This window comes from Euprymna scolopes, chromosome 21 (assembly GCF_053919585.1).
Source record: "Euprymna scolopes isolate OS-2025 chromosome 21, ASM5391958v1, whole genome shotgun sequence".
In the NCBI taxonomy this organism is placed as follows: Eukaryota; Metazoa; Mollusca; class Cephalopoda; order Sepiida; family Sepiolidae; genus Euprymna; species Euprymna scolopes.
In genome coordinates, this window is record NC_136502.1 from 54,646,218 (window position 1) to 54,672,717 (window position 26,500).

A 26,500-nucleotide genomic window follows, 5' to 3' on the forward strand; every position below is an offset into this window, starting at 1 on the left:
AGGTTAGGGTTAAGGTTGGAACTCAGGAAGGAATTGTTTGTATCATTATTCATTGGACTACTGTTCTCATTTTGAGTGTGATTTTCACAACATTTCGGTCAATATAACCTCTGACCTTCTTCAGGTGTATCTTGTCAAACTCGGGAATGTTTCTGTCAAACTCGGGAATTTGGACAGAAGGACCCATGGTGCAGTGGTTAGAGTACTTGGAAAAATCAATTGTAAAAGTGATATTCTCCTGAAGGTTGAAGGTTCAATCCTCAGTGTGGGCGACCGAAATATACATTTGCGAATTACTTAGGACCTCTATCCAGTCATGGCTGACGGAACAAGAGCACGCTACCTTCATGAAGTAAATAAAGGGTTCCGTTCGAAATTCCGTCCAAATTCCCGAGTATGACAGAAATATTCCCGAGTTCGACAAGATACACCTGAAGAAGATCAGAGGTTATATCGACTGAAACGTTATGAATATCACACTCAAGATGAGAACAGTAGTCCGATGAATAATGATACAAATAATAAATCCTCATCTCAAAAATTCAGAAACGTCATATCAGGCAGGAATTGACCATAACCTTCTTTTCTGTCCATTTGCTGCCTAAACTGTGACAATCTAGAAAAAAATAAATAAATAAACATTTTCAGTTTCGGATTCCAAGAAAATTTTCAAACACATTATCATCATCATCATCATTGTCCATTTTACTTGCCAGCAAGCATCGAATGACTTTAAATGGTTGACTTCCAAACAAGCCTATCTCTGACCAGGTTTTTATTTATATCTCTTTCTCTTAAGTCGATTTTCTTTGAACTCGGGTTCGTCTGTCAAAGATTCATCTTATACAAAAAAATTAATAAAATAAAATAATAAGAGATAATAATAAAATTAAAAAATAAAATAAAATGTTGTAATTCATTTAATAACTAGAATATGCAGGGATCCATTCAAATTAAACAGAAAATATTTTTAAAAAAGACTATCTTTGAATAAAATGTAAAAATGAATGAAAATGAAATATTTCAGGTTTGCATTGAATCTGATCAATAATCACAAGACACCAATCAAACAAGTTCCCCTGAATTTTAATTTCTTCTTAAGACCTTTTAAGCTTAAAGTTTTAGACATTTTCTAGAATCAAAATTATATATTAAATCTTGACCAAAATCGGATTCTAGATATTTAGAGGTTTAGTATCAGTATATCTGACATTTTTATATATGGCATTGATCATCAAAGTTAAGCATCACTGAACCTGGTCAGTACTTAAATGAGTGACAGTTTGAGAATATTAGGTGCTGTATGTGTTCTTCGCTAATTCAGCATTATTTTCAGTCATTCTGGAATTCTCCTTGCCACTGGAATCAAGCAGTGCTGACTCAGGAGAGGTGTGGGGTTAGTGATTGTACAACTCTTGCTTCATAGTGTCATCGATTATCCCTCTAGGATGATCAGATGGTCATCGTCGTTCTGACGGATGAACATACATCTTTTAATCTTCATAAAATTTTGGTTTTGTATTTTGAGTTTAGGGAATAACCAAAAGTCACAGGAAGCAAAGTCTGAATGATAGGGAGGGTGAGGAAGTGTCTTGATGCCCATCTTTGTCAAATCTTCTGTGACAAGGATGCAGCACCTTTTGGAGAAACTTTTCACAAATCTTCCGCATCTCCAGTTCCTTGCAAATAATTATATGTACAGTTCCTACACTGACATCAAACTGTGCACTTATTGTCTCTATAGACACACGACGGTCCTTATTCATGAAATTCTTTATTTGGCCAATCAACTCTGGGGTTCTGACTTCCTTACTCCTCCTACACCTCTTATTATCTCCCACACACTCCTTCTTTAATCTCTTATGCCACTCAAAAACTGAAAATGGTCCAAAAGCAGTCTGAAGCATTCCATATGTTTCTGTGGCATTTTTCAATATTAAAACAGAATTTTATTACATATCGTTCTTCTAAAGTGTCCTCTCATCCATATTGTATTTTTGAAATTCACGACTGAGATAATCAGGCTTTAGTAAGGTGTATTCCAATTCGTATTGTAGCTCTTCATTTGAACCTGAAATCATAAAAATTAGTCAGTCATCTCATAAGATGTTTATCAATAATATACTGAATTTTTAAGAGTTTACGACAGTTTTAAATGCCTGTATAAAAAAAAGTCTGAAAACTTATTTACGGCACCTCATAAGTCACCATCAAGTCTATGTTATCGATGTAAATCCCTACATTGAGATAAAGACTGCCCACAAAAATTTTCCTGGTTTGTGACAGAATTGAACATAAATATTCCTTTGTAGAGCAAAGGATAAAATTACAAGTCAGGTACGATACGCTAAAGCAAATGAAAAAGAAAATAAAAACATACATAAATATGTGCTGATGAAAATATTTCTAAAAAAGTGAAGTTGGAGTTAAATTCGAGGTCATCCTTATCAATTACAGGTGGCAAAAAGAAAGTCCGCACTTGTAATTTTTTCAAAAACTGCAAATTTAAGCTAAATTTAATGTAAACAACCTATACCTCATTTGATTGGCCTTTTATTCTTCTATAATTTTACCTGTTCATATTTGACTTTTAATTGAAATATTCTAGTGTTCACATCAATTTAAAAAAATAACTACAAATTGAGGAGGCAAAAAGAAAGTCTGCACAATGGAAAATTATTATTTAAATGTAACTTTAGAACATTAATGCAACACAAATACAACAGGAACACAATGAACTAGTTAATATTTAGTAGCATAGCCCTTCTACAATTTGACAGCCTGCAATTTTTTGGGAATTTCTTAAATTAGACTGCAGCAATACTCCGGGGAAAGGGCATCCCACTTTTCTTTAATTTTTATCCAAAGTTCTTCCAAATTTGAAATTTTATCATTGCGTAACTGTTGCTTGATGTAATGCCATACATTTTCGATAGGATTGAGGTCTGGAGATTGTGCAGACCAATCCAAACACGGAATATCATGGTCTTCCAGGAACCTCTTGATAATGCCAGCTTTGTGAATGGGAGCATTATCCTACATGATGATGGGATTATCATCCGAATTCCGACTAAAGTAGGGTAGAAAATGCTCAGTCAACATATTAATGTACTTTGTCGAATTAATTCGACCTTTCAAACGAACTATAGGCCCTGGACTATTGGCACTAATAATGCCCCACACCAAAACTGAATTTCCACCACTTTGCAGCATTGAAACTGAGCACCTAGGATTAAATTCTTCGCTTTTCCTCCGATACTAGCCTATTGAACTTGCTTTCATCACTAAAAAGCACTTTTGACCAATTATGAAGAGTCATGATCTTCATTGCATCTGACGAGGTCGAGATGGCGCTTTCTGTTCTTTACAGAAATCATTGGTTTGTGTCTTGCAACATATCCTTGCAAATTAAATTCCTTTAATCTGTTCTTGACAGTAGAAAGAGGTCACTTCTTAACAAGATTGCACTGCTGTTGGATTTGGGGAGCTGTTTCAAATTTGTTTCTTAGGTTGTGCATCTTGATAGCATTGTCTTCCCTGTTAGAAGTAACTCTAGTACAACCAGATTTAGAGGCATCATGAACACTGTTGCTTTTGCACAGTCTTTTGTACCGTTTTCTCATCACATTTCAATCTGCGGCCGATTTCTTAATTGGATAAACCTGATGATCACTAAGAGAAAGTCGTGGCATATGGACTAAATGTTACGTTGTATAACCTTGAACAACAACAATTACGATAAGAGATGCCTGTTCGTGGATATTTTAAACTGATTTCGGGGCGATAATTTAAGCTGGTTTTAAGCGAATTTGTTGCTGCGGACTTTCTTTTTGCCTCCTCAATTTGAAGTTATTTTTTTAAATTGATATGAACACTAAAATATTTCAATTAAAAGTCAAATATGAACAGGTAAAATTATAGAGGAATAAAAGGCGAATCAAATGAGTTATAGGTTTTTTAAACAGTTCATTAAATTTTGCTTAAATTTGCAGTTTGGGAAAAAATTACAAGTGCAGACTTTCTTTTTGCTGGCACTATATATATATATATATATATATATATATATATATATATATATATAAAAGATTGGAAAAGATTAAATAAACCTAACATTCTATATTGAATATATATATATATATATATATATATATATATATATATATATATATATATATATATATATATATATGGAAAAGCTTAAATAAACCTACCATTCTAAAGTATTGCAAAACAGTGAAAACAGTGATTTGGTCGAAAATAAATTCTGAAAGTGAATTAATCGCTAATTTTACATTTATTTTATTGATAAATTAAAAGTTTATGTGTTGAAAAACACAGGAAATATTTTGTAAGATTATTCGGATCCAACAATTTAATTCATTGGGTTTGCCTATAAACACATTTTGTCAAAAAGTGGAAACTCTAATGAGAAAATCTCAAGTCAAAATTAAAAGAAACTTTCTCTGCAGTTTTCTTAGCTGATTTGGGAAAATACATCAAATGTCAGCCAGATTTGAACTCAAAGATAATATGCAACCAGTATTCAAGACAATAAGCAATGTACTGTTTGCCGCATTGGAGAAAATTAATGAAGAGCTTGGAAGACTTGAAAAAAAAAACACTGGCATCCTATCAAAAGTTGAATTTAGTCACTGGGCAGCCTCTACCGTCTATGTCAAAAAGTAAACAAATCCATGGTGGTAGTGTTAGCATACGCAGAAAACCAAGGAGACTTACACAATAGCAAAAACAGATAGATTCACTCCCAAAGAATTCTGTGAAAACCTCTTGGAGCAATCAGTTAAATGCGTGAGTGTGATAGAAATTTCCAAAATAAATTCACCCCACCAAAATTGAACTGCACAGCCAATAAGCGCTTGTATTCATTAAAATCCAACACAAACCAGAAGACTGTCATGCAGCTTGGCAGCACAATGTCAGTAAATACTAAAAACAGAGGCAAGAAAAGATTGTGGCAATAAAGTTACATCCTGAAGGAATAAAAAAAATCATGACAATCAGTGCAAACAACAAGAGATCCTCAAATATGAAATTTCATAAAAGCATACAACATTTAAATTTCAATTAAGGCATTTTTTGCCCAAGGCTACACCAGAGTTTCCTTAATTGATCATTTTACATATTCTGATGAATGATGTAGTTCTGTTATTGTTAACAGTGGAGGATGTCATTTTTTTTTCTGATTGTCCTCAGACATTTTTGAATAGCAGAGATATGCTTTTGAAGATTTTATGCAAAAAAAAAAAAAAAATTAAATCTTTATTTCTTTTATACTGAGTTGCATTCTTTCCTGGTCTCTGCATTTAAAGCTCAAGTTCATCTAATAATAAAAAGTCGTCTCAAGCCGCAACAAAAATGAATCACTCTATCATCGACTACGTTTAAAAATAACTATATAAAAAACGCAAATTGTTGAATCACATTATTCAATTCACAAGATTGAAGAACAAATGCAGTAACAATCACACTGCATGAAATTAAATGCAAAGCACCAAAATAAATGAATTTATATTTTTATTAACAGAAAATCCAAAGAAAAGACCAGCAAATACAGGACAGTTTGTCTATATGTGATGACGTCCTACTATATAGTGAGAGGGTTGTCGTATGAAAAAGGAAAATGTACTAGTACCCCTTGCAGAATAAAGGCTTGGGTAGTTGGTGTTATGGGGGCTTATCCATTCACTCATAATGGACTTTCTAATCATTAGAAAACCCTTAATAGTTCATACTTTCTGGGGAAATATCGCAACCTAACATGAGACTACAGACTGTTTAACTCCACAGCCGGTAAAAACCGACTATCTTTCTTTGTATCACTTTCTTGTACAATATATTCTTTTCTACCTAAACCTGCTGCTTGAGTATTTCTTTATGACCCTTTCCTAGGGCCACAACAGTTATCATAGTGATATCATTGGAGCACAGGATGGAACAGGTGCTAGTGTGATTGCAAAAATTAAGAGTGGATAGAATAAATTCAAAAACTTCTGCCATTGCTAACCAGCAGAGCGTTATCACTGTTGACCAAGGAAATAGTCTATCAAGCATGTGTATGCAGTATGATCAAGTATGGAACTGAAACCTGGCCAGTGAAGTTTGAGGGCGTGTGTTAAATTGATAGAAATGACGTGAGAATATACTATTTGTATAATGTGTCATGTAAGGCTTACTTCTGATGATCTCAGAGGAAGATTAAATCTGGACAATATAGGGAAATGTGAGCAGATGTTGAAAGAACGGGTGTAGCAGAGCTAAGGTAGCAATTTCAGTTTCCAGGGAAGACGAAGGAAAATATGGGAGGAAGAGATAGAAATTTACCTGAAGGGAAGGAGGGATGAATATTGACCTGACAAGAAATAATTTATATATTATTTTTATTGGAGTCCTTTGAGATGAGTAATTTGTGCATTCATTCATTTTTGTGGACTGTTATCCTCATCTTTATAGTTGTTGTCACCTGAAGAATCACCTGAAGAAGGCCAGAGGATGAGTTGTCCGAAACGTGGTGAAACAGCAACAACTATGAAGATGAGGATAACAGTCCACAAAATAGAATGAATAGAGATAGTTTACTTTGAAAGTCAATTTCTTAAAGCTGTGCAATACATACCAGTATGTAAAATGGACATGGTGGTGGTGGTGGTGGTGGTGGTGGTGGTGGTGGTGGTGATACGTTCAATACAGACTTACTTCCCTTTGGTTCGAAGAGAAAAATAGGTGCTTCTACACTATTAGAACGAAATTTCGGAAATCGTAATACAATGAAACCAATGGTATCTACGTATTTCTCGTATTTTTAAGATGATTATATCCAAAAATTACGAAAATCGATGAGGTAGAAAAATATTTATTAAAGAAAATAAAAATAGAATTTGATGAAAACGATTGTATTTGCTTATGCAAGACACAGGAAAGTTCAAAAGGGAGGTAATTTTTCGTTTCGATTTAAACAAGATGGCCGCAATTTTTCACCTGTTAATACATAATCAAATCGCAGGTGAAAATTGCGGCCATCTTGCTTTCTTTTTTTTTTTTTTTTTTAAATAATTCAGAAATATTCAGGTAATTTCGATTGCATAATTTGGAAGCTAACATTATAATTTATTAGAATTGACAAAAAAAATCAGTAGAAACCATTGTTTTTTATTTGAAAACTCCATTTATTGACTACAAAATCTCGTTCTGATATAATGATGGTAGAAATGCTGAAAAATACTTTTTGACAATAAAAATACATAACTCTCTTTTTGTCCAATATTAAGCGTGACAGACAACAAAAAAATAATGTCATTATTCCAAACATACAACAGAAAATGATATTGTTTCAAACTGAAGTGTGATGGACCAATGATAATGTTATTGTTTTATGAGTGACAGACGAACAAACGTGCTATTATTTCATATTTAAGAGTGACAGACCAAAGGAAAAGCAATTGTTCAAGCTTAAACACGGTAGGCCAATTAAAACGTTCAAAGTTCAGCACAAACGGATAAAAATGTTATTATTTACAAACTTAAGCATTAAGAACCAAAAAAACTGTAATTATTTCAAACTGGAATAATTTTTTCAATCCATTTCAAGAGAAAGAGGCATACTGGAAAAACAAAGTGTTATTTCAAATTTTTACCAATTAAATTAATTTTAAAAAATGCTATTTGAAATTTTAACCAATTAAATTAATGAAAAAATTTATTTAAAATTTTAACCAATTAAATTAATAAAAAAAATGTTATTTCAAATTTCAACCAATTAAATTAATACAAGAAATCTTATTTCAAATTTTAACTAATAAAATTAATTAGAAAAAATATTATTTCAAATTTTAATCAATTAAATTTATAAAATAAACACTTACATCAGACTGAATTGTAAGAGAGCAAAGAAAATTCTATATCAAACTTAAATGTGATAGATCAAAAATGCGGCAATTGTGTAGTTTAGCAGCATAAATTATTTGACAGGCAAAACATTATAAAAATTATTTATTCTTATATAAAACACATTATTAGACCCTATGTCTGAAATAAAACCAGAAAAAATTTCATTTTTATTATTTTTTCATCATTTTTAATAGACTAAATGTACGATATTCGAGGTCGCCATATTGCTTTTAAAATTTAGCTTTTCTAAGATTTGACAGATTGGCCTTTTTAAGGCCAAATTTGGCCTTTTTTAAGCTCTTTAATGAACCATATTTTTGGCCGTCATATTTTTTTTGTAATGAAAGAGCGTAAAAAAGACTAAATTTGGCCTCAAAAAGACCAAGCTGTCAAACCTTAGGCCAAATTATATAAGCCTTGAATGTCGTAAATTTAGTCTAATAAAAAATGATGAAAATATAATAAAAATGAAATTTTTCTGGTTTTATTATTTCAGTCTTTGGGTCTAATAATGTGTTTTATATAAAAATAGTTTTTATAATTTTTTGTTTGTCAAATAATTTACGCCGCTACACTACACATTTACCAAAAGTGCTTTTACTTGAAATGAAAGCATGTCAGATTGTTATTTCAAGCTTAATCCAATCAAATTATTGGATAATTATGTTCTTTTTCCTTCATTAATACGACCATTATTACTTGTTATCCCATATTTGGAACAACAAGAAGAAAGATTAAATAATTTCATATTTATGTGTTTTCCCCATAATTTTGACTCCTTTTTTGTTCTTACCGTTTTTGTTTCCTTTATTTATTTTTTTGTTTTTTATGTTTCATCTTCTATTCTTTTATAGGGTTCACGTTGCTGCATCAATTCGACCAATTCTTTGACATACTCACAATCGTCGGAAACATCGTTCTTCTATAAAATATAAATCCAAAAATATTAATAAAACGAGTTACATATTCTTCCACATAATGTTAGATGTTAAAGAAAATTAAAGTCAAGGTGCAGTCAATTCTTGGATATTATAGTTTTGGGAAATATAGCCATGGCTCAGTAACTTTATGAAGACAGCTCATTTCAAAAGTCTAGTTATTTATCTGGATACCTATTTTCGAAAATCTGGGTACTTCATAAACATCTCTCCTTTCCAATGTCTGGGTACTTTATGAACACAACTAATTTTCAAAATCTGGGTATTTTATGAACACACCTCATTTTCTGTCATCGGGAAACTTTATAAACACACTCCATTTTTTGTCGTCTAGAAACTGTACGAACGTACCTATTTTTTTTTTTAGAGTTTAGTAATGTAATTTTTATATTTCTATCATAGACGTAAAACCAAAAATCCAACAATACCTGTGAAAGAAAAAATTCAATTAAACCTCACCTTGACTCTTAATTGCAAAAGACCCGGGAAGAAATTTTGTGAATGACCTTGAGCAATTTCAGCTTGATAGAGCATAGCGTCCAGAAGATATTTGATCCCCGCAGCCGTGATTTTATTCCCTAGAGAGAGGATCGGAATGAAAAGAACAAAAAAGATACAAAATCATTTAAAATATCATCTCATATACTTATATAATATTCAACATTATTTCAAGCGGTTAATGGTAGCCGAATGGATTAGGTCTCCGCTAATCGAGCCAGAGATGTCTCGTGATGCGGGGTTCGAATCGTTCGACTAGTAGTAATCGTGACACCCTGCACTGAAGATTCCCGAAAGGATGAAACACTAGTGTCTGTAGGTATTTAATTATTATAGTAAAAAATAATTATGACAGCCCCTTTAAGAAATTCGTTTCTTATCGTTGAGCACTTTCAGTTGAATTAAAAGTCGGTCAATATAGCTCTTATGCGTAGATCATCGTATAACGATTAGATCACTGTCTGGCTGGCGTAAATGAACACTTAAAATTAAGATGTTTAAAATTCAACGTTATTTCAAGCGGTTAATGGTAGCCGAATGGATTAGGTCTCCGCTAATCGAGCCAGAGATGTCTCGTGATGCGGGGTTCGAATCGTTCGACTGGTAGTAATCGTGACACCTTGCACTGAAGATTCCCGAAAGGATGAAACACTAGGGTTTGTAGGTATTTAATTATTATAGTAAAAAATAATTATATATATATATATATATATAAAATAAAAATTACAATTAAATTTACCAAAATGATCCAAGATGGTAAAATTAAAGTATATTATAAATATTAAAGAATTAATATTTATAAAGTTATCTCAGCCAGATGTAAAAGCTCGATAAAACCAAATAGGAAATAGAGCTTATAATATGAGCAAACAGTTAATAAAACATGTTAAAAAACACTTTGAAATGAGTTTAAAACATATTTAATCTGAAAAGGAAAGACTAGATAAGTGGATAGTCCTTAATCCGCGGAGTTTCGAAGAAATACTTTCCTTCTCATCAGAGGATAGGAATTAGCAAAATGCGGGAGCGGATTTTGCATACAAAAGTATTTGATGAAACAACAAGTAAGTCAAAGATCTTACTTGAAAACAAAAAAGTGAAGCAGAGGGAATATGGTGAAGAAAAAGGTGATTACACATGAATGGATAGTCTGGTGGAAGATAAATAATCCAGTAATGGTAAAATCCAAATGTATAACTTCAAGAAAGTTAAAAGAATTTCCATTTGCACAAGTAAAATCCAAGGAAATCCCGTAATTGGAAGATGGTCCATATACATGTATTTCTATTTTTATGGAAATCGCTTCAGACAAAGTTTGAAGCCACTTGATGTAAGGATCTAACAAGAATGAAAGATGATTATCACAAAGACAAGAGATGCATACTAACCTTAGTCTTGAAAAGACCAAGGTTATGGGTAGGAGGAAAGCAGTCAGCAGGAAGAAGTTCTACAAGCTTGCAGTTTTTAGAAAGAAGCTACTGGAATAGGAAGCTTTATTACAATGATGTATCAAAACAAGGAATTGATGGAGACCACTAGACAAACGAGTCAAACAAGCTGGAACAAAAGAAGCAGGGGATAGATCAGACAATTCTGAAGAACACACGCTGTAATAATATTTATAAAAAATGATTGAGATTAGCAATCACTTCAGCCTCAATCACCACCTCTAGGAGCATGCCTTTTCCACAAGCGCTGGCGGGAGCTCAGCAAATACTCGGTGGATGGCTGCGATCAGGCTAGCTTTGGTGTTGTGGGAGGTCATGTTGGTGATATTCTTGACCAAACAAAATAGTCAGTTTGGAGGAGGAGGAGGCCAGTAAGAACAGGGTACAAAGTCGTAGTACTCCTTCTGAAACCAAACCTGGGTCTCTTTGGACTTGTGGGTCGGTGCCGAGTCCTGCTGCCACACCCACAGTCTGCCAGCAGCCACCTGATTACACCATAGGATTACCACACTCTTCAGCACATCCAGGTACACTTTTGTGTTGACTTTCAAGAGATGTGAGGTGACATGATGTGGCCCTCACTTGAAACCACAGCAAAGACCATAACCGTGGCTTGAAACTTTGTTGAGCTGTGCCCTGAAGCGTTGAATCGTCCGGATTTGCATTTGACGGTGCTGGCAACGGTCCTGTTGTCATAACTTGGATCGGTAGAGAGCATGAGTTGTACAATGGCGCATCTCCGATTTTGCTCGTTGAACATTGTGTCACTTTCAAACATGATAGAAGGCTCCTATCACTCTTGGAATTTGTAGACAACTGGCCAAGTAGCAGATGGTCAGCAACAAAAAAAGAAAACCGGTTTTCATCAAACGGAAATGGAATCATGTCAACGTTTCCAGGATGACAATTTTATCATTCCACCCTGTATACATCCTGTTTAGGGGAGTTGACATACAGCACCTAAAAAGAAGTAAAGTGATTTATTATAGGTGACGGCAACCTAAAGGCTCTCTTTTCATTAGCTACTACACTGACGTGTAGGACAGAATGCCACTCTTTTCCATGGATAACTCCACTTATCCTTGATTCTCACCTTATGATGCTGAGTGTTTAGCAAGCGGGCATCAGGTAACATTTTTGAGTCTTTGGCATAACACAACCAAGGATAAACTCTGGTTTCCTTGCCCATCAGCAAACATTTTTACTATTATGCCAAATGGGTTAGTCTAGTATTACCAAATAGTCACCCATCTAATACTGACCTTGTTCAACGTCGCTTAACTTTGGTGATTTAATAAGAGCAGGTGTGTAAACATTATTATCTCGTATAATGTATGTATAACATATATATATATTATTTATAGCATCTTCCTTTTGAAGTGGAGGCTGTGTTTCTGTAAGGGTAATTCAACCTTTATGTTTTGCTTGTTTTTCGTTTCTTCTTGCATGAACAAATAAAGAATTTAATTTCAAACCATAATCCGTAAGAAATACAGAGATGTGGAGTCAGATGCCAAAACAATAAACACCGATTGTGACTCCTGAATTTAAAAAATAATTGACTTCTAAATTTAATCTTTTTTCTTTTTTACTAATGTGTCACTGTTTATCAAAGCCAAAAGCCATTCGAGGATAAGAATTACTTAGATTGATGGATAATCTATTGAATGATGAAGCATATTATGAATGGATTGAAACATGATGAACGAAATGAATGAAACAGGATTACTTATGACAGTTTACGACGAATATTTGTTGGCATTCGAAGATAATCAGCTCCATTATTCTAGCTACAACCTTGGAAAAAAATCATACCTTTTTTTTATGAAAATCGCTCAAGATAAGACAAGACATGAAGCCACTTAGTGTAAGGAGCTAAGAGGAATAAAAAAATGATTATCATTAAGACAGGAGATGCTTATTTGCCTTAGTCTTGTAAAGACTAAGACTAGGTAGGAGGAAAATAGTCAACAAGAAAAGAGTTCCATAAACCTACAGTTTTTGGCAAGAAGTGATAGAACAGGAAGCTGTATTGCAATGATGTATCAAAAACAGTGGATTGATAAACATCACTAGACTAACAAGTAAAACAAGTCGGAAAAAAAAAGACGTAAGGAATAGATCAGACAATTCTGATAAACACATGCCATAATAATATTTGTAAAAAAAAAAAAAAAAAAAATAGCAACATCTTGTCTGTGAGAGAAAGTTGTAGAGAGGAAAAGAGGGTGAGACGAATCAAATTACAAATATGTTTCTCTACCTAATAAAGAACCTCCAAATGGAAGTGAAATTCACCATTTCAAATAAATAGGACAAAAATATTTTACAAAAAAAACAAAAAAAAAAACGCACGTGATAAATCCAATAATTTCAACATCCGGTTTCCAGGAATCCACAGTTGTTTGTCCGTTTCACTGTATTCTGCTGGTTCCAAAAGTGGAAATACCGGTTCTGTTGGACTCTGGATCTGGAAGAAGAGATGATGAAAAATAAACAAATAGGCCATATTGTCGCTAAAGTATAAGGACCTAATGTGGTAAGGATCAGATTTATAGGGGCAACCTGGGTGGGGAGTTAGGCAGTAAGACATTTGTTCATACTCCATGTAAATTTCTGCACATTGTTATTGGCAGGAAAACAGAAAGCAGGGAGGTAATTCCAAAGACAAGTGGTCTGAAGAAAGTATTAGAATAAAAAAAAATCAGCATCTAGGAACCTCTACAGTGAAGAGGTGGAATTGTGCTGCTAGTTGGATGGGTCGCAGGTATTTTCATTGAGGGTGTACAACATGCAGAAATTCATATGAAATATGGATAAATATCTTGTTGCCTAACTTAGATAGCATCCTATAAATCTGTTCATTATCATAGTGGCCTCAACATTTAAGTGGCAATATGCCTTGTTTGGATTGAACAAGATTAAAAAATAATATATTTACAATGGAAACTTTTGGAGTCTATTTGATTAAATATTTTGAGTTGTATATGTGATTAGGCATTTATACACAGTATAACAATGAATAAAAATGAAACCTGACTAGTGAGAGTTGAAGACATGTGTTGCATGGAGAGAAAATGATATAGTGGATGTATAATGCTAATCTTAGACAGACTTAGGTCTGGTGGACCTCAGAGGAAAATTAAATCTGGACAGTATAGGGAGATGTCTTCAGAACAAGAGATTTCTTTTTTTTTTTCTTTTTTATTAAGAACTCACCACTTATTAAGGCCCAAAAGTCACTCAAGTATAAAGATTGATAAATCTCAGATGGCCAGTGAGACAACACCATGATTATTAACAATGGTGGAGATAGGGCAGAATTAGATTAAGAGGACGTCTCTACAAGAACTTGTTTACATTGGACTTGAAAGCTACCATGTTGTAGCCAGCTTGGAAGCAGCTCTGCAGTATTGTGTTACACAGACAGGCAGTTCTAGGAAAGAAAATTTTCATTTAGTTTTAGGTACAGATTGAGAGTACAAGAAATTGTTGATAGTAATTGAAGCTGGTCAAGTGTTTGCTGTGAATGTTTTACAGATTTTGTTGGTTTGATTAAATTGAAAGAATAGGTGAAAGTTCCTATTTACAATGCCTCCTCACGGGACAGCGTTAGACACCAGGGTAAAGTTGTTAGGTCAGTAAACGTAGACCAGTTAAGATAGCCGGGTGAGTTGTTAGGAGAAGGCCAAGGAAAACATGGGTGTGTATGATAACTAGGGCTATGACAACAGCATATTCTTTTCATTCTTTTGACTCTCGAGTATATATCCGATACACTTAGACACAGTTAATCAACCGAGAAACACATCACTCTATATAAAAGCATATAAGATATCAACGGATACACACTCGAGAGTCAAAACAATGAAAAGAATATGCTATGCCCTAGTGATAAGGATGTGCTTGAGAGAAAGAGGGATAAATAAAGACCTGGTCAGATTCAGGATTAACATAGAGGTCAGGTTTTCCAAACCACATAACACATGGCAGTATGTAAAACAGATGTTAAACCAAATCTGATGATAAATGGGTAAATATTTGCGTTCAAAGTCATTGTTTTCTTACAATTGTAAAAAAAAAAAAATGTAGAAAGGAAAAAAGAAATTTATGTATTTACCTCGACTTCGCGTGGAGTTTTTGTAACACCTTTGGTAGCCACCACATCTGCACATAAATAACCGTTATATCATATTAGATGATGTAAGAAAAAAGGACAGTTATAGATGATTGTGGAAATAATATTTATTAGTGATAGGACAATTCCAATATTTTTCCCAATTCCGATACCATTACTGATTCCAAATACATTGTTTTGATGCAAATAACGATTTTCTGTTTAAAAATATTTAGTTACAGAATTATTTACTTGTTTTTTTGTTTCGTTTTTTTTTAAATTATTTTTACATTATGCTAAAAACTAATGTAAAATGTGTATATATTTTCACAAATGTATAAATAAACTTGAGAGGGGGGGGGCTGATTTATAGATTTTAGTTTTACTGGTAGTTTAAGGTCAATAAATATTTATGACATTTCTGAATTTTTGAGATGAGGATTGGTTATTCATATTATTTGGATTCATTGGACTATTGTTCTCATCTTGAGTGTGATTTTCACAACGTTTCAGTTGATATAACCTCCGACCTTCTTCAGGTGTATCTTGTCTCAGGAACTCAGGAATGTTTCTGTCAAACTCGGGAATTTGGATGGAATTTCGAGCGGAACCTTTTATTTATTTCACAGGGGTAGCGCGATCTTGTTCCATCAGCCATGACTGGATACAGGTCCTAAGTAATTCGCAATTGTATTTTTCGGTCGCCCACACTGAGGATTGAACTCACACGGACCCATGGTGCAGTGGTTAGAGTACTTGGAAAATTCAACTGTAAAAAGTGATGTTTTCCTAAGGTTGAAGGGTGAAGTAAATAAAGAGTTCCTCTTGAAATTTTGTCACAATTCCCAAGTTCGACAAAATACACCTGAAGAAGGTCGGAGGTTATATCAACCAAAACGTTGTGAAAATCACACTCAAGATGAGAACAGTAGTCCGACGAATCCAAATAATACAAAATATTTATCATTTTATCATTAGTAGCACAAATGGAAGATTTTGTTTTAAACAAAAACAACTAAAAACGAAACAAATAAAAGAATCGTTTTTGGTATCAGAATATTGGCACAATTTGTTTCGGGTTCATATAGCAATTCTGATTCTGATTGAAGTACTCAATGCAAGATAGAGCTTTATAAATATACATTATATAAAGATTTAACATATTCTACACAAATTAATTCATGTTTTGGTACTACCTCGTACCTCGTTAAGACCACAAACTCGTACAGTATGAATTTATGTTTATATAATGTATATTTATAGATATAAGCTGTTGTAGTGAAATCCGACACTTGACAAAAAAGTAAACGAAATACCAGCAGGTACTGGGGACCATGGTGAAGCTCTGAATGGACGAGATTATCACTGGACACCATTACATTTCCCAGCAGTAAACACGGAATGGCTGCTCAACAGGATTCTTTACCATTAGTCACTAGACTTGTGGTTACCCTCTTCACCCGATTGCAACTCTTTTGACTATTTCGTCTGGGGCATGATTAAGAGCAAGACCAACAAGCACTTCCACACCATGGCTGACACTCTGTGGGCTATCACCGTGCAGGCATTTGCTTTTTTTTTTTTTTTTTTTTAATTTTCTTCCTTTGAGGATTGTAATGCTGGTTACGGGGCAGGCAAACCAGCTGCCAACATTGCCTTGCTTTTTTTTAAACCAACCGAGAGCTCTTTTTAGTATCCTGACTGTTCCCTAGGACATGATTGACAAAGTGTGTAACTCATTTCATGCTCGCCTAGAGATGATCATCCCTGCTGATATAATGTAACATCCCAACAAACATTGGCTTCTCTTGAGTATAGAGCCATTCTTGAAATAGAAAAATGGATTTGTCACAAGCAAAAAAAAAAAAAAAAATGGCAGCATATATTCAGTTAAAGAAGTTTTTCCAGGTAAAGAATTAATCCAGTCAGGATCAACAGAATATAGTCTTTTTCATGTCAAGACTGAAAGCTGTGACTGAAGAATTCAAACACATTCAGGATATTTTAGAAAGCGATTCTGGCCTCTGATTGGTTCATTTTGATCACCTGTTGATTATAAACATAATCGCCCAAATTTTTGTGAACATACCCTTTTAGTGTGTCAAAAATATTGCAACAGCTTCATTATACATAATTATAAGAAGCAATGACACACATAACCATATAAGGAATTGTGTAGTTTTCCATATGTGACCCCTGCAAAATACAATATGTTACAGTGACTAAAGAAGGCTAAGTTATTAGCAAATTCAAGGATAAATCCACAATGTCCACTGGATACTTTCCTTTTTTGGGATTGTAGATGTTCTCATGCCCTAATCCATGGCTAGCAAGAAAAGAAAGAAATATCCTTATTTCAACCCAAACTATAACGGAAAGTATTAAATGGATTTCATCCTACTTGTCATCCCTGCATAGGAGTTTCATAGCATTGTCAACTGAAATTTTTAAAACCCACTAGACTGGAACAAAAAATCAGAAAAGTTTTGTACATTATATAAAATATTACAAATATACATAATATTTTCGTATTTTCTATGCATAATTTTTATTTTAATGTTTGAAGTATTATTTATCACTTTAATTTCATTTGTATTTAATTTAAAAGTTAAAATCAAAAAAAATCAAAAACAAGGGAAGTAATTCATGAAGGAGTTGTGTGTTTAATCAAGAAAAGTAAAGTTTAACAAAAGATTTTTAAAATCGAAATAAATTACGGTTTATAAAGTTTAAGAGATCCTGGTGATATCGATTTTTTTATGAAATGTACAACTATAACTATTTTATATATATATATATATATCATGTATGGAATATATCTTAAGAAATAATCTCATGTGATGACTAGATAGGAAATGAATACAGAAAGTAGGTTAACCGAAATTTGAAATTGTTGTTTGGGTGTCAAACGTAATCTCCAAATTTTACAGAAAAAAAACCGCTAGTCTAAACTTTAGTCACTTTATTTCAAACAAGATCTCCACTTAAAACTGTTGAATTGGCAACATTGGTTGATAATCTTCTTAAGTATCTTATAGTGTTTTCAAGTCTGTCTATCCTAACTATTGTATATCCTCTGCGTGCGTGTGTGTGTGTGTGTGTGTGTGTGTGTGTGTGTGTGCCCCTCTACTTCTTATGATTCGTCACCAAAGTTGGCTGTTCTTAGATTCTGGTTGGTCACATGGTACCTAGTTGTGAAAAGTTTGCTGATCTAATGAAGACCGTAGATGTTAAAGGGTCCACATCCATCAAATTACTACTCTTCCCACATTGCAAGAGGGCAATCATCTGGTACTGAGGAAAAAAGATTACCTTCCAGCACAAAGAATGAATAACAATTCGATGGTTGTTCTTTTTGTATAAAAATAATTGTTCTGAGTAAAAGTGATACAATGTTGCATTTGTGTAGGAAACTTGTAAATGCACTTTTTACTTAAAGTGTTTTTTTTGACTGGTTCTATTGTAAAGTTCTGAACGATTTTAGTGCAGCAATATAAACCCTGTCCAAGATGTGTTTATTAACAACGTGGATCTGATGGGTGAACAAAAAAGAGGCGTCTAAACTTGTTGTGCTTCATCTTATATTGAGAATCAGACAAGAAGAAGTCAGCCTCTCATCCAATACAATTTTATTAACAATTTCCAAATTATTTTATTATCTTAAGTTTTTGGTAGTCTATACTCCTATAAATTTGTTTGTTTGTTTTTGTTTTGTTTTTGTTTTTTTGTTTTGTGTGTGTGTGTGTGTGTGTGTGTGTGTGTGTGTGTGTGTGTGTGTGTGTGTGTGTGTGTGTGTGTGTGTGTGTGATGATATTCATATTAAAACCCCTTTTTCTATTTATTTAAAACTAGCCTGGGTGCAAGGCGTTGCCCGGGTATTTGGAGGTGTGTGTTGATCAAAAATAAAAAAATTAAAGTGGTAGTAGGCAAGCAGGCTCAAACCGCAAAGGAGGAAAAGAACATGAAAAAAAAAAAAACTTGACGTCTTTGCTGTTGCATCCACTGTCAAACCGGAAGTGGCGAAGGTTTAAATTAAGGCTAGTCAATCGAAAAGAGGGGATGATTTGCAAAAATATCGGCGAAAAAAGCGACCCCCTCCTTGTAGAAAAGTGCCTAGTCGAGGGTGAAGGAATGAAAGCTTGCAGTCAATTTTTCGATATTTATCGTCCGAAGAGTTGAGCTCCAAAACGATACCAATCTTGTGAAAATCCGTCAAAATTTTTAGGCAGACATACAAACATACATACATACATACATCTAAACAGACAGGTGAGATTTATATTATAAAAGAAAATACAACTCTGTTATACAGGGTGACCCCAAAAAAACGGACCCCAACTCTAATTAGGCCCCGTTTCTTAGCGTTTTGTTCAAATGAAATGAAACTTTGGTCATAACTAGTTTATTATATTCAAAACATCACATCAAAACACTAGGGGCTTTGGCCTTTTTTCTCCGTTGACTGTAAAATGCTCAGAAAAACAATTGAATGTCCTCTGTTTTTTTTTTGGGGGGGGGGTCACCCTGTATATGAGTTGTGGAATTGCATTCACTAGCAAAAGATCTAGCTAATTTGTATATTCCTTTAAACATTCATTTTAATTAATTCCCTATTAGTTTTTTTTTTTCGGTTTTCTTATGGGGTGATCATCTTTGGTTAACTATTACATGTAATTATATTTATGCAGATATTCATCATGATTTATACTTGCATAATATTTGCATAAAAAGGTTATAGTAAACACAAACCTCTTTCTATATATATTTATGTATGTGTATATATATTTGTTTAAAAAAATTTGCCTACCAAACTCTTCTGTCAGTTTTTGGTCAACAGACATGAAACTTCATATATAGGGTATTTGAACCCATGCAAAACTTTATATTTGAGTTTTAACCGGAGAAAATCGGTGCAAAAATGTGAAAATTATAAAAATGGAATTCACCAGGTGAAGGTCAAATGACGGCATTACAAATATGCATGCTAACATAATAGCTATTGGTTTATGTTTTAATTTATAGTCTTGCAGCAAACATGTCTTCATAGATCAGGCATTAATGTCAAAGGAAAAGGTAAATCGTAAGCTAAACATTTTGGTTTCGATTCTCAGTGGTGTCACACGAGTCATATTTTTTTAACTTTTTAAATCATTACTATATATTGGGTCCAATATAATAATCTATAATATAAATCTCACCTGTCTGTTAGTATGCGTGTGAATGTATGTATGCTTGTATGTTTACTAGAAACAAGGAGAGCGTCTTCTCTCCTCCCACAAACCCACCATCACATGAGCAAATGCACTTTCCAAAATGGAATTTATTCAATCATTTCCAAATTATGGGATATATTTCTTGACAGTCAATCTATCATTACTGTCTATTCACTTCAAATAACCTGCGCTGGTTACGGAAGCCAGATGACCCAATTTCCACTCAAACGATGCCATCGGCGGATTTGCCAACAACAGATTCCAACAGAGTCACATTTCTCAAGTATCATCAGAATTTCCTATTCCCCAAAATCCTGAAACAGAAAAACAATGTTTTCCTTACTCATCAGATTTTCGCTTATTATCTGATTTAATTTGTAAGGTTTTTTTTCCCCCAGAAAAAACAAAAAACAAAAAAAAAACAAGTTTGCATTAATCCTTTCAATGCAATAATATCGTCATATTATTTCATGTATCCACATAAAATGTTATAAAGAGATATAATATTTTATGTATCAACTTTCAAAACTATGTTCTCCACAGGGCATTTTTTTTAAGTAAATTGCTCTCCTCCCTCATAAACTCCTCTTTTTAATATTGACCAGAGATATTCAATGGAGAACACGGTGGTCAGGTCATGAGAGTTTCTCCAAAGGAGCCCATAGATTCAAGGAAGACTGCAGTTGCCCTAGCAGAATGGGATGGTGCATTGTCATGCATAAAAATCATCTGAAAGTGACGTGACAACAGCACTGAATACGTGAGTAAAGCTAGATATTAAGTTATGAAAATATATTTATGATAATTACGCTACACAGGGGCGCCTGTGTTTCCTTCCCATAGGGAATGGTCAGGCTAAAAATGCATGGGATTCATGTTACTGGATGTTTTTTATGTATAAATGTGGTGTTTAGTCTACCTAGCTAACAAATCAGATTCATTATTATTCCTTTCCACAGGTTAATGTTTCCATTAACCAATGACATGCTTAGTCTCAAATAAAGGCACGGCTGACCTTTATTTTCTCTTCTTTTGTTCTATTTCTCATATGGTAGACTCACCATTTTTTTTGTGAATGTGTCCAATAAATAAGTGACCTTATTTTAACATATCCTTGCTAGAAGTATTTTTTGTATTTCTATTTTTAGGTGTGGGTTTATGTATATAATTTTTAGAATAAATATTAATAATTATTTCTATACCTACAGATACCAGTGTTTAATGCTTACATAATCATCAGTGTAAGAATTTATAATTACTGCTTGTCGGGAGATTCAAACGTAGTTACATAGTCACTCTTGATTTTATATTTGATTTTATTTATATATGACTTATAGTCTTCCAGACCACCAGCAATTAACACAAGTATTGAAACAAATAAATTGAAGCCTATAAATGCCATGTCGACGGGTATATATAGTAAACAATGAGAAAGTATTCAATAACTGGAAGTCGGAATCCCCCCCCCCCATATCCCTTGAGCCCCTGGAGGGGCAGAGGCCATCTACAACTTTTGTAGATGTTTTTGTGGCGAGGAGTTCTTTTTACAGGGTGAGGGTGTTGGCCCCATGCCCAACCTTCCCAGAGGGTACATACAGCGCCTAGCCTTCCCAAATGGTCACTTATCTGGTACTGGCCAGGGTCAACGTTGCTTAATTTCAGTGATCTGTCGAGAACCGGTGCGTCAACGTGATTGTGCCGTACTGGAAGTTGGAATACGTCAGTGAAAATGATGTAATGATGATTGCATCACCATCAACTCGTTTTTTATTAGCAGGTAAACATTATTTTGCTGTGAAAATTTTTTTTACTCACTTTTTGGAACTTTGCGATCCGCTTCTTTTGCACCTCCTAAAAAAAGAGAGAAAGAAGGGAGAAAATATAAACAGATGAATATTCAATAAAACAGCAGATCAATTGAACATCAAAATCAAAAGATCAAACATCTCAACATATTTTAAAACTTCTCTGGAAAACACCCGTGAAATGGATTGATAATCCAACTATAATATTTCACTTTTGTACCCTTAAAATTACCTCCCTTGTCAAGAGCCATTTTCAAAGAAATTCTGAAGCAAGATTTATTTGCTGTTGAAACCCGACTGAACACATGGAAATAAATAACTACAACACAAAAGTAAAATAGAACAGATATATTGAGAGCAAGAAAGTATATACAATTTTTACATAAACTGCGTCAATCGCTTTATTGCAGATTAGTAAAATATCAATATTTCACTAAATATACATCACAACAAAATGAAAATTATATCATCAAACGACTGCTTTAAGGTTAGTTATTTCCCAAAAAATTTTATTCAAATACATGCGATATTCACGATGTTATGACATTTTATTCTTTATCGTGGAATTTCCACTGTCCATCATTTTATTGCAGGTCTCTTAAAATGTTGTTTTAGGGCAAAAATACAATGTCTTATCATGCAAACTTTATTTTTTATTATATTTTTCTGTCAAAGAATAATGAGAAAAAGCACATCCTAGGTGTTAAGTCTATAAATTAATGAATTAATTATGAATTAATAATTTATCGACATATCCACCATTTTTTAAATAACTAAAAACAACCTTTCGTCCCCCGGAGAAGTCAATTGCTTGATCTCAAAAAGGAGCTATGGCTCTAGCAATATCAACTATGTTCTCCACAAGGCATTTTTTTAAGTAAATTGCTCTCCTCCCTCATAAACTCCTCTTTTTAATATTGACCAGAGATATTCAATGGGGTTAAGGTCTGGAGTACACGGTGGTCAGGTCATGAGAGTTTCTCCAAAGAAGCCCGTAGATTCTAGGAAGACTGCAGTTGCCCTAGCAGAATGGGATGGTGCATGTATAAAAATCATCTGAAAGTGACGTGACAATGGTAGGTCATTTAGTCAACAAATGTTTATCCAAAAAGGCTGTGTACGCATTGTTGGTAAGTTTTATACCCTCTGGAACTTGGAATGGTCCAACCAACTTATCCCTAATGATTCCCGTCCAAAACATGTCTCCACCTCCTTGTTGGCGGTAAACTCTGTAAGGGGTTGGAGTTCCATTTGAGTTCTAAACTTTGGCCCATCCGGACCGTCAAGAGTAGCACGGGTCTCATCTGTAAATAAGACACGGAAATCCATTTTCATGTAATTCTGTGCCCATGTTGTTTGCTTAATGGAGGCCTTGGAATAGATTTGATGTTCCTTGCCATCTCATTCAACACATTACATCGGGCCTGTCTGGATCTTGGAGTGATTCCAGCTCTTGCAAAAATGGAAGCATTGGTGCTGTTTGGGTTTCGGTTGACTTCCCTACAAATTTTTCTGAATATCATGATGTGAAAGGTTTCTCCTGGTGCCCTTATCCTTTCTGGATTTGGTGTTGGGGTTGTTCACGAATGGAGCCAAAGTTCTTGGATCCCTTTCCAGCTCCATAGCTAAATATTTGATGAACAATCTTTCTGTGAGTCCAGCAACAATCCTTTCCTTTTTGATAACCGTTAATTTCCCCTCTTTTGGCATTTTAAAAGACCTGCAATAAAGCGATGGACAGTAAAAATTATTTGATAATAAATAATGTCATAACTTCGTGAATATCGCATGGATTTGAATAAAATTTGGGGAAATTACTAACCTTGAAATAGCCATTTGATGACACAATTTTCATTTTTGTGACGTATATTTAGTTTAATATTGATATTTTACTAATCTGCATCTAGAAGTGTAAGCCATTTTGAGTTTCAGAACAGTTTCAGATGGTTCGCTGTTACACACAAGTCCTGGGAGGTGACTTGTTTGTAGTAGACAGTTCCACAGAACAAAATATTCTTACCATGTCGAAACCCGGGAAAGAACATGTGAAATTGCTCCAGAAAAGGTTTAATATTTATGAAGCAATTCTGGTTTCTGATTGGTTGGTAGCGGAACGTGAATTAATTTGATTCGCCAGTTCTTAGCAGCACCGTTTATAAATAGAATCGTCCGACTGTGTGGGATCATACCCCCATTACAACTCCAAAATATTGCAACACTGCAATACAGCGATTGACACAGTTTAGAGTCGATTGGTATAGTCATCGGGACACAGTCCTTGGAGAAGGTGTCGGCTGGGTAGTCATCAACTCTCAATCGCATTGTCTCTCTGAGTTTCTCGTTAGGTCTCCCGTTGGGTCTCTCTCGTCTTTATGGTACCAACCATATTTATATAGTTGACACCCCACGTATGCTAATTAGGTGGATCCTACCACAATATTTGCTCTTGACAAATCACATTATCATAACTATGAGGGGAAAATCAAAAATGTATACAGTTAACCACAGCTTATATCCCTTTTTATAATAATTTTATTTTCAAAATCATATTTATAGTCTCTCTCCTTCTCATGATCATTTTGTTTCAACAATTGCAAGAACACTAGAGATGTAATTTTCAAAATTATAGTTATAGATTGTTTTCTCTCCATTTTCCCTCTCTTTAGCTTTATTTCTCTTTTTATCTTTATCTTGATTTCCCTCTCTTTCTCTTTTCCTCACTATCTCTCACCTCCCTTTCTCTCTCATCTCTTTTCTTTATATTTATCTCTCTCTTTTTCATCTCTCTTTCTTTTTCACTTTCTACCCCCCCCCCTCTCTCTCTCTCTCTTTCTCACATTCTGTCCCTCTCTCTTTCCCTTTAATTCCTTTCACACACACCCAGTGTTGATAAATACTTCAACTAGTATAACAATAAAAACGTAACTGTAGTGGAGAGAGTTGGGAATAAAAAATGCAATTTACCTTTCTTTGCACCTCCAGTAACACCACTTCCTCCACTACCATGGACTCCTCCACCTGACACGGAACCGCTGTCACGATCTCTCTTACCTTTAACTTCATCTTTACCTGAGGCTTCCTTTCCACCCTTTACATCCTGTTGACAAAAAAAAAAATAAAAATTGTAGTGTTGGTATGATTAATCAGAATCAGAATCGGAAATCAGAAAAATCTGAAGATTTGGGGGATATCAGAATCGGTATCAGATCAGAAAAATTGTTGCCTATTTTCCGATGCCAAAACGATTCTTATGTCTTTTTTATTTGATTTTGTTTAAACCAAAATCTTCCATTGCTGAGAATAATGATAAAATAATAAATATTTATTGATTTTTTTTTTTTTTTAATTACATTTTCACCCCATAGAAGGCATATTGCCACTTTGTTATAGGGGGCTACTATCAGGGACATAGGCATCAGGGGTACTGTGTAGGGAGTTGGGCAGCAAGATGTCGGTTCACGTTGCACTTGAACTTCTGCATGTCAGTACAGTTGGGGAAGCAGGGACCCGGCAGGGAATTCCAAAGTCTAGCTGTCCTGGAGAAGAAACTACTGGAGTAGAAGGCTCTCTTACATCTAGGGATCTCTACTGTGAAGGGGTGGGATTTAGCTGCTTGTCGGGTTTGTTGGGGGTATTTATGTCGAGGGGGCACAAGTGCTTGCAGTTCGTCAGAGCATTCACCTTTAAAGTACTTGTAGAAAAGGCAGAGGGATGCAACATTTCGTCGATGGGACAGGGGCTGAAGTTTAGATGACAGTTCAGAATCTATCAGATTGGCGACTCTCTTTTGAACCTTGTCTAGGAGCGAGAGACTAGTGGCAGATGCACCAGCCCAAATATGACAATAATACTCCATACATGGGCGATTGGTGGCCTTATAGAGATATAGGATACTTTCGGGCATTAGTATCTTTCTAGCATGGTAGAGAGAACCTACCTTCTTCGCAGCGGTCCTGGCAATACTCTCGATGTAATTGTTCCAACTCATGTTTCCTGAGAGCGTTAGGCCAAGGAGGTTAAAGGATTTACTTTCAGATAAAGAGTCATTGGCCATTGCTAATGGTGGTAGAGAAGGTTTCTTGTAATTATTGAAGGAAACGAGTTTTGTCTTGGCAGCATTGAATGTGACCATCCATTTATGTCCCCATTCCACTACAGATCGGAGGTCATCCTGCCATTTCTTTAGATATGTGTTCATTTGTTTTCCTGTCATGTCTGTTATAGAGTGTGGTGTCGTCAGCATATATACCCATCTCAGAGGCAATTTTGTTGGGGAGGTCATTTATGAATATTAGGAATAACAGAGGTCCCAGGATAGACCCCTGAGGCACTCCTGCATTTATATTGTATTGTTTAGATGTACGACCGTTGAGGACAACCTGGATTTTTCTCTTATCTAAGAAGGATTTAATTATGTCATGTATTCTTCCAGTGATACCATATGATCTGATTTTCCTAAGAAGACCTTCATGCCATACCCTGTCAAAAGCCTGAGATATATTTAGAGCTATTGCTCTACTCTCCCCCGCTTTGTCCAGTGACTGATATATACATTCTGAGATTACAGTTAGGATGT

The 26,500-nt window shown here is 34.4% G+C and overlaps 1 protein-coding gene across 4 annotated transcripts in view; it reads right to left on the reverse strand.

Moving 5' to 3' along the window:
• Positions 1–479: 479 nt before the first annotated feature.
• LOC145242375 (leucine-rich repeat-containing protein 71-like) overlaps positions 480–26,500 on the reverse strand; it is a 124,076-nt gene continuing 98,055 nt past the window's right edge. For 3 of the 4 annotated variants that reach the window (XM_080105379.1, XM_080105378.1, XM_080105377.1), the window contains 7 exons: positions 24,889–25,021; positions 21,935–21,970; positions 14,910–14,956; positions 13,145–13,259; positions 9,303–9,421; positions 8,699–8,827; positions 480–616 (listed from right to left, as the gene is read on the reverse strand). In XM_080105379.1, coding sequence (XP_079961505.1) covers positions 8,732–8,827; positions 9,303–9,421; positions 13,145–13,259; positions 14,910–14,956; positions 21,935–21,970; positions 24,889–25,021 — 546 coding nt within the window. In that variant the 3' untranslated portion in view covers positions 480–616; positions 8,699–8,731. The remainder of the gene's footprint in view (positions 617–8,698; positions 8,828–9,302; positions 9,422–13,144; positions 13,260–14,909; positions 14,957–21,934; positions 21,971–24,888; positions 25,022–26,500) is intronic. The other variant, XR_013862721.1, reaches the window with a different exon arrangement.